Source organism: Gadus macrocephalus, chromosome 9, assembly GCF_031168955.1.
Source record: "Gadus macrocephalus chromosome 9, ASM3116895v1".
Lineage (NCBI taxonomy): Eukaryota > Metazoa > Chordata > Actinopteri > Gadiformes > Gadidae > Gadus > Gadus macrocephalus.
In genome coordinates this window covers 6,945,795-6,954,974 of record NC_082390.1, presented here as the reverse complement: position 1 = coordinate 6,954,974, position 9,180 = coordinate 6,945,795, and the positions used below count along the sequence as shown (strand labels likewise).

General features: G+C 45.5%; 1 protein-coding gene across 1 annotated transcript in view; it reads right to left on the bottom strand.

The window, feature by feature from the left end:
• Positions 1–2,103: 2,103 nt before the first annotated feature.
• LOC132464936 (cGMP-inhibited 3',5'-cyclic phosphodiesterase 3A-like) overlaps positions 2,104–9,180 on the bottom strand; it is a 19,920-nt gene continuing 12,843 nt past the window's right edge. The window contains 7 exon segments of the mRNA XM_060061570.1: positions 2,104–4,835; positions 5,113–5,407; positions 5,858–6,019; positions 7,353–7,556; positions 7,836–8,035; positions 8,636–8,752; positions 9,029–9,140. Coding sequence (XP_059917553.1) covers positions 4,528–4,835; positions 5,113–5,407; positions 5,858–6,019; positions 7,353–7,556; positions 7,836–8,035; positions 8,636–8,752; positions 9,029–9,140 — 1,398 coding nt within the window. The 3' untranslated portion in view covers positions 2,104–4,527.

The window sequence follows — 9,180 nt, the reverse complement described above, 5'->3', positions numbered from 1 at the left end:
GAATTCACGGTACATCAAAACCACGTGTCTTCTTTAGATTTCAGTTCCCTTTATTTATTCACACAGTTCAGCAGCGGCATTTATTCAGAATCAGAGCCCAAATTAAAGCTGCATTTAGGGCGACTATCACTACCCAGCAGAAAAATAGATGCACTATAAATGGTTTTGTATAGCAGTCACGAACATGAGCATATTTGTGGAAATGCTGGTGTTAGAAAACATAGTTGACGGGAATTAAAGTGCTGCACATCGACTGTACAAATGTAGATTATTCATCACAAGAATTTTAATTCAGAAATCGAATAGGCTAATAAACTCTGAATTGTGAGATAAAATTCAGCATTCTGATAATAAAGTCAGAATACTTGGATAAAATCCGAATTCTGATAATTAAATCCAGCATTAAAGGTTCATTTAAGAAGGTTCTCACCAGTCATTTGTCGCCTGGTCGCAGTGTCGATTTTTTTTTTTTAAAGTAGTTCACTAGTCGTAGCGTGCAAATAAATTGCAGTGTCAGAATTCTGAGAATTTTGTCAGCATTCAGATTTCCCAGAATTCTCTTACACTGCAAATTAAAGCGCTACTACTAGCAAACTAGTTTCAGCGTGACTGGAGAGAACTTCCTTAAATTAACCTTTAATGCTAGATTTGCATCAACGCTATTGTGTGAATTTGTATGGTTCTCTTTCATGGAAGCCGGAGATTCCTTATTTTTTTTACCATCATTGTTTTATTAACAAATTTCTCCTACAGGGGATTGATAAAGTTCTATCTAGACTATTGAACAGAAAGAAACACTTGGTCATACTTTACACACTTTCAGAAGAGTCACGTGGACGAATCCGTAAATAACTGATTTTTTTCATTGGTTGTTGCGTTAAATCTTACCCAGATACAATAGTGCTATTTTCTGATTGGCTTTTATGTAGCCCCTTTCGTTTTTTGATTGGCTGGTAAGAGGCAGGCTCGACTGAAGACTCCCGAGGCAGCAGGAGATGCACTTGATGAATCCTGCCGATTCCATAGCGAGAGCGGCGCTTCTGCAGATGAATTTAATAATGATCAATGGAATTTTACTGGGGCACTGGAGACTTTTACTGGGGCACGTGCCCCAGTAAAAAGGGGCTGACGACGCCTCTGGTGTGGACTCAGTCTACAGTTTACCTCTGACGGTTTTGTCTTTAGTGTTATTAATGTTTGGTTTATCATACGTTCCCCCGGTACAGAAAGTACTTGCTACACTTTTTACACCGATCGAGATGGTTTCACAATGCCAATTCCACAGAAAACCAAATCAGGTTTCTCCTCATAACAATTATTATTATTATTATGAACATGTTGTTGTGAGAATCATACGGCAATAGTCTCTTTATTACCTGCTTCACACAGAGCAGAAATTTCAATTGACTGATCATCATCATAGTCAACATCAAAATCCCTTGATTGGTCAGAAATGGTCAGATGAAAGAGGGAACCATTATTTATATTAAACCTGCATAGATTAAAATGAAGGTAAAAGGCTTATCAATTTAAATCTCACCAACCTACGTCTTGCCGTATGAACCTCCAGTGAAGATGGGCTGTGGTTTGATCCCAAGGTTAGCAGCCCAAAGTCCAGCTCCAGCTTCAAAATGAACAAAAAATGTAATATCTCCCGTCAGGTTTATTCAATCACTTCCAAATGACAGCCCATCTTTGGCACACTTAAGGGAAGATGTGGTCCTATTTGGGAGTTTTGAGGAAAAAGTTCCCCAGATTCTGCTATTTCCATCAAATTTATTTCATATCTCCTGTTTTCCTGAGCCAAATGAGCTGTAGGGCATTCAGAAGGTAGGGAGAATGGTGGTGTGGGAGCAGACACAGGTGTAGCCCATAACACTAATTAGCTTTGGCTTCATTTAGTATCACAGTACACCTGGCTAGCCTATTGAACTATTGAAGATACCACACTGCAGAACCTTTGAACAAATACAACATGCAACCAAAGATACTTTACTTACTAAATCATTATAAAAGCAGATAATAAGTATAACATGACTGCTGGTATAACAGTATTTACTATTTAGTCATTGTTTGGAGTAGTAAATGAAACACAAGAACAGGTTTATACCACAGAAATTAAAGTCTTGTAATTCAATGTATTCACATTACAACATCCACATTGTTCAGCTTGTGACAATTTCTAATGGTCTTCAAACATATTCACTGTATGATACATAATACCAATAGGCACTTTCAGTAAGTCTGGCAATATAGAAGCTACAGTATAGTGTCTAAATTACAAAATGGTAAAAATAAATAATGTATATCTAAAGATTTTTTTTGTTTTAATATTTCTGTCTGTACAGCATACATATTGTACAAAATGGAGCATCAACCTGCAAGGAAATCAATCATTTATTTTAACAAATACTGTATATTTGGACATAAGTATTTCTTCCTTGTGTAAGTATTGCTACATGTGGTAAGTGCAAGATACTAGTGAGGAAAACAAAAAGAAACAATTACTTAACCATGTGTCAACTATATAAAAATACATGTCGATTTTTTTAGGTTTACAGAATTGTAAAGCTTGTTTGGTTCCCATCGATAGAATTATAATACATGTCAATATGAACAGCAGTCAAATAAATTTAATCAAAACATACATGAATACCTATATAAAAACAAAGACATAAAAAAAGCAAGCATAGATGTGGAACAGGTGTGACTGAAATCCGAATGGCTACCACTTCCACTTATCACAATACATTGTGATGATCGCTAATACTAACGCGCCACTGCCTACACAGTGCGCAGATCCAAGGAATGGGTAGGAAAATAAACATGCCATGGGGTCGTCTGTGAATAACAATTACAGCCTTCGAAAGTCTCCCTCATCCAACCTTCCAGACCGCCCACCCGCTCCTGAATAGAAAAGAGGAAACACTGGATAGCTCCAAAAAAGCGTTCTTTTTTTATATAGGGAAGCACCTGGAAGGATGTAAATACAAACGCTGTATTAAGATAACACACGTGCACATACTCACACATGCACACGACCCATTGCAACGGGGTCTCTGTGGACTGTTCTTCAATCTGTGATTATTGTAATCCTGACACATATTGAACATTGGGGATTTTCTGAGAGAAATCCTGTTTTTCGTCGCCAATTTGCAGTTGGCTGACCGTCGTATAAATGATGAGCAGGGGCATGTCTGGTTCCTCTCTTACTGATCGGGGGTTTAATGGGTTCTTTCATGTAAGTAAGGCTCATGTTCTATGATCAAGATTTCCTTGGATGCATCTTTACACTTGATGTCCTGCCATACGTTTCCCTTTCCACACACCGCATAAACATTGTATTTATGTCGTATTTGACTGCTGCTGCTGACCGCTGAAAAGGAAGTGCATATTTTGCCCACTGATTTGGCCAATCACACGCTCTATGCAACAGCATTGGAAGCAAGGTCCGGTATGAGGCGATCGGAAGGGATCACTTTAGTGCATTCTATTGATAGTGGGCGGAGACTGCCGTCGATCACGTGAGGTTTTCTAAGGATATTTTTGAGGACAAATGCGATTAAATGTTTATGTGCACACTAAGACAGCCCCCCCCTCCCCCTCAAACAGACGCGCACACACACAGACACAGACACACAGACACACACACAGACACACACACACACACACACACACACACACACACACACACACACACACACACACACATGTTGACCAAAGATTTGTACAACGTAAAGTGAAATGACTTGATACTGTTATATCAGATTATACATATTTTTAAATGCTACGTCCTGGAGGTTTGTACAAATCGTATTCATCAGGGAATGGGTCAGTTCAACGTCCGGTGCCATGGATGAAGGGGGTTAATTATTTGGTCAGAGGTGAAAGGGTGATAAGATAAAATCCTCAAATGTGTCAATGTTGGTTTCGATTCCCTTTGTAATCCATGTATAGAAAGTTGACCTCATTGTGGCCTGTTTTTTCGACATGACCAAAGCCACTCTGTAATGGAAATACAGCCGAGAGTGACGTTTGCAGACAACTGCTTTCATAAAATATTCCTTAATGTATAAATTGGCAGCAAATTTCTGCAGTCCTATGTTTGCAGGTCTGAGCCATCAGTCAGCATCGTCTCCTGATATTAGCAAAAGAGTCAGTATCCCAAATTACATCTGTGATTCCATTCTGAAAATGGAAAGCTCCTTCAAAGTTAGTTTATACGGAGTATATCCTGATAAAATGTGTAAAACACAGCTTCGCCCCACCCTGTTTTTGAGTTTAATTTCCCTCATAGGCACACATTTCCCAAAATTCTACAGTGTTGTGTCCAAAGTGATGTGCTGGCAAATAAAATAGGAGTCTCTTCAAAAACAAAACAAAATAACATAAAAAAAATGAGAAACAACATGTCACTTTCTCTCTCGTCCTTTTTGATGCCATACTTCCTGTTGTCTCTTTCCTGTTGCTTCTCCTTAAGTGTTTTTCTTTTAATATTCTTTAAGAGTCTGTCTGTGTCGACTGTGGCTATTGTTGTGTATCTTCATCCTCCGCGCCGACGGCAACCTCTGGCGCCTCTTCTGGAGCCTCCTCTGGCCCCTCCTCTGGCTCCTCCCCCTCCACAAGCTCCTCTTTGCTCCCTGGCTCCTCCTCCTCTTCATGGATGGCTAGGATTGGCTCGGTCGCATTACCGTGACGCCCGGATTCAGCCCCTTGAGCCTGGGCCTGTTTCTGGGTCTCCTCGGCGGTCACCTTCTTCCACATCTCGTGGTTTTCCATCAGGTGCTGGGTGATCTGGCAGAACACTTTCCTCCGCTTCTTCTGAGCACTTTTCTCTGGAAACAAGAGAAGACCAAACGGTAAACACCAGCTTGCTAAACATTTTGAGCACGCTCAGGTTTATGATGGCTGACGGACATCTGTTTAGAAATAGTTATATTTTTATTCATATGGAATAGTTGGGTTTAGGGCTGAGCGATTAATCGAATTCCAACCGACATCCTGATGTTACATATATGTTTTATTGAGGTAGGCTGCTGCTGGCTAAGGTACGGTACGGGTCAAAGTATGGAGCGATGCTACGACAGGTAGGCCAGGGGCCGGGGTCCTTACGGGAGGCCTCGGAGCCGCTGGATGCATCCTCCTCAGCTGTATCATCCTCCTCCTCCTCCTCCTCCTCCTCCTCCTCCTCCTCATCCACCTCTTCCTCGTTCTCCGCCGGCTCCGCCCCCTCGCACCCTAGATCCGCCTCCACCCAGTGGCCGGGGATGAGGCAGGCCGAGTTGTAGGAGTTGCAGAGCGGGCCGACGATGTGGGTGATGAAGGACTCCTGGAGCTTGGCCAGCTGGGGGGCCGAGCGGTCCATGAAGGGGCTGGTGGGAAGGCCCAGGCTGGACTCCTCGTCCCCCTGCCGAGAGCAGTGCACAGGTCAGCTTCGCTCGCTGATGTGGCTATGTGTCGCGTAAGCCACCAGACAATGCTGTTTATGTATGTGAGCTCCCTCCCCCCCCCCTCTCCCTTCCCTCCCCTCTGCCCCAACTAACTCTGTACTCTGAAACCCCCTCCCATCTGCCCCCCAGAACTCTGGACCTGGGACCCATAATGTTCCTCATATTGCACACTTCCATCCATTTACTTTTTAAACTTTATTTTGTACCTTTGCACTATTCAGGATTATTTGACCTAATTTCCTCCTTTCTCCTTATTGCACAGTGGGTCAGAGACAAATGCAATTTCCCTTCCTCTATTTGTCCTGCACATATTTTGGATTTGACCATAGAGCTGACTTTGACTTTAACTTCAGATTCTTGATTCTTCTCTGAGGGGACTGGATCTGAGCGGGGCACGGCCTACACACCTGTTCGTAGAACTCGTTGACGATGCCCTCGGTCCACTGGAGGTGCAGGTCCTTGCATTTCAGGGGCCCGTTGATGTCAGCGAGTTTGATGCACATCTGACACACCAGTAACCGGTCGTTCTCGTTGGACCAGTCAATACCGGCCGACTGTTGGTCCCCCACCTAGAGGAACAAAAGGGGAGCATGGGTTGGGCGCTTTTGTTGAAATCCTGAACAGAAGGCGCTGGGAGCTGGTTGGTTGGCCTAGAAATGCCTCGGGACATACTCATGTGGACATGAGTATTTATAGAACAGCCCTCAGTAACACACATGTATATCCCTTAGGGTGAAAAACACAAACTCCTTTCGTGATTTCTTTGCATTTTCCGGAGTGAAATTAACTGACAGAAAGATTTTGTAACGTGTAACGCAATCTGGGAACTAATAATCCAGGAAGCAGAGCGGAGCCACTGCAGCACTTTGACTGCGACTTCAAAGAAAAGCTCATTTGCCTTCCAAGAAGTGGTGGAGGAGCTGAATGCGCCACCACATGGAATAGTACTTCACTCCCCCGGTGGAGCTCCAGTAATCTGCAAATGCTACGGCGAACAGGCTGGGGCGTCATAATACCACCGGCGGTCTTCATGCTCGCAATGGAAAAACCCCGGCTTGTTGCCAGACGTAGCGCCAGAGTTCCTGAAAAGCAGCGCCGGCCGTTTCGACTTTACTATTTGTACTTGAGCTGTCTGTATTTCTGTTCTCTGTGGTAACACCTTTCATTCCTTGAAAGCCACTGAAAGCCACAGGACATTTCCCCCTCGTTCAGCCACACACCTAACCAGAACCCCTAACTTTATCTTTTGTTTTATCGGCCGTGAGGTATGCTGAAGCAAATATCGTACATTTCATTACGTAAGCCAACCAGAGTGTGAATTGCAATCCCCAATAACTGAAAGACCAGAAGGCCATCCTTAAACGTGCGGTAGGGGAGAATTAAGAGTTGCTATTTGAGTTTGTTAGAAGTTTTGTTAGGGTTTTGTTAGAAATACCATCGCCACCCGTCATCTCTTCCTGAGTGACGTGCTGTTTGAGATCATCGGTTCTGGTTGACTCTGCCCCCCTGCCTCTGTATGAGAATCAGGGCGTCACTTCCCTGATTGGTCCAGGGGTGCGTTCATGCCACCCTTCTCAATGGCGGACAATATAAGGGCATTTAATAAGAATGTCTATTAGTAAAAAGACTTTAAAAAAGGGGGAAGGGGACAGAAGGGAAGGAGGTTATGTGGTGAAAGCAATCTCAAAAAAGGTGGGTTTTGAGGGCTTCAGGGTTTTAAATGAAGGGAGTGTGCTTGCCTGTCGGATCAGGTTGGGGAGGGAGTTCCAGAGGGAGGGAACTGCGGCAACAGAAAAGGCCCTGTCGCCCCAGGTCCGAAGCTTGGCCCTTGGGGTTCTGAGTGTGGTTGTGTCCGTAGACCTGAGGCAACGGGTAGACGTGTACAGCTAATAACAACGATACCTTGGCATTGAACTCAGCCAGGAAGTCAAAGTGCTTCTTGAGGTCGGTGGCCAGGATGGCCTCGATGACCAGGAAGCGGAAGCGCTTGAACTCCACGTGGTCGAGGTTGGCCAGGAAGTTGTACTCGCTGCGGGACATGAAGAGGTTCCAGGCGGAGGCTGCGTGGTGGTTCTCCAGCACCGAGCGGTCGTTGTACAGCACCGCCTGGAGACAGGGGCGCCCGCACACACACACACACACACGTACAGACACACACACACACGCGCAAACACACATAAGACCCTGTCAAGCGTTTGCTCCGTTTTAGCCTCTGTTAGCGACCCGGACCTGTGTGTGTGTGTGTGTGTGTGTGTGTGTGTGTGCGTGTGTGTGTGTGTGTGTGTGCGTGTGCGTGTGCGTGTGCGTGTGCGTGTGCGCGTGCGCGCGTGTGCGTGTGCGTGTGCGTGTGCGTGTGTGTGTGTGTGTGTGTGTTGATCTGGGTACCTGCGGGGCGCTGGTGGCCACCAGGAAGGCGTTGGTCCTCCCCGGGTGGTCGTAGTCATGCATGGCGGCGGCCACGTAGAGCGCCATGAGCTCCAGGGCGGGGATGAGGCCCGACAGACAGCCGTAGCCGTCCTCCGACACCGTGTACGTCTTGGACACCAGGTAGCCCATGTGGCTGTGAGTTATCCCGCTGTCAGAGTCTGGTGGGGGAGGGGGGGAGACAATGGGAGAGCGAGGCGGAGGAGAGAGGGGTGAGGAGAGAGTGGTGAGGAAAGAGGGGGGAGGAAGGAGTCAGAGGGAGAGGAGAGGGGTGAGGAGGATGGGGGGGGGGGGGGGGAGTCAGAGGGAGGGAGGGGGAGGAGAGAGGGGTGAGGAGAGAGGGATGAGGAGAAAGGGGGGAGGAGAGAGGGGTGAGGAGGATGGGGGTGGGGGGAGTCAGAGGGAGAGCGAGGGGGAGGAGAGAGAAGTGAGGAGTGAGGAGGATGCGGTGACAGACACTAAACACTTGTGCAACTCTATGGCTGTGCTCCCAGGAAGGTCCATATGCAAATGCTTACACACACAAACGAACAACACCTGTGCTGGCCATAATTATTCATTCCTTATTATGTGCATTATTCTACTCAAATAGCCTCCTTCAGCCCTGCCTCCCAAAGAACGGTTATAATCCACCTCTAATTGTAATTAGTTGATACTGTGAATTATGCTTAGTGCACATACATAGACACACACACACAGACACACACACAAAGACACACACACACAAAGACACACACGTACACACAAAACTGGTGACCCACCTGAGTCACTGGTGGAGCCGTGGTCGTGGTTGATGAGGCTGGGTAGCCCGGGTACTGCCTGCGTGGTGAGGTACCAGACTGCATGGAGCACGTCTGTGGCATGGATTCTGTTATGATCTATTCATTCATAGGGAGAAGAGAGAAAATCCAAACGGTTATAAAGTCTTGTGTTGTCCACTAGGGGGCACTGATGCACTACTTGTGGTTGTTCTTGGTTTTAAGGTTCATTGACATCAACATGTGAAACGGAAGTGTTTCATTCGCTTGTGTGAATGAAATAATAAATGAAAGCAGTGTAGTACCACCCTCTAGTGGTCGTCCATCGACATTACATCTTCAGTGAGTTTGTTGCATGTGAAGCTTGATACAATGAGAGTGCTACCTGGTCCTTACATGGTATGTCTCTGTAGCCGTTTTCAAGGGCATGGAAGTAGTTCATGAATTCTTGCACCGGAATCTTAAAAGTTGCGAATAAGCCGGTGTCTTCGAAAAGCCGATAAGCAACCTAACAAACATAAACATGCATTAGAACAATGACCCTTAAG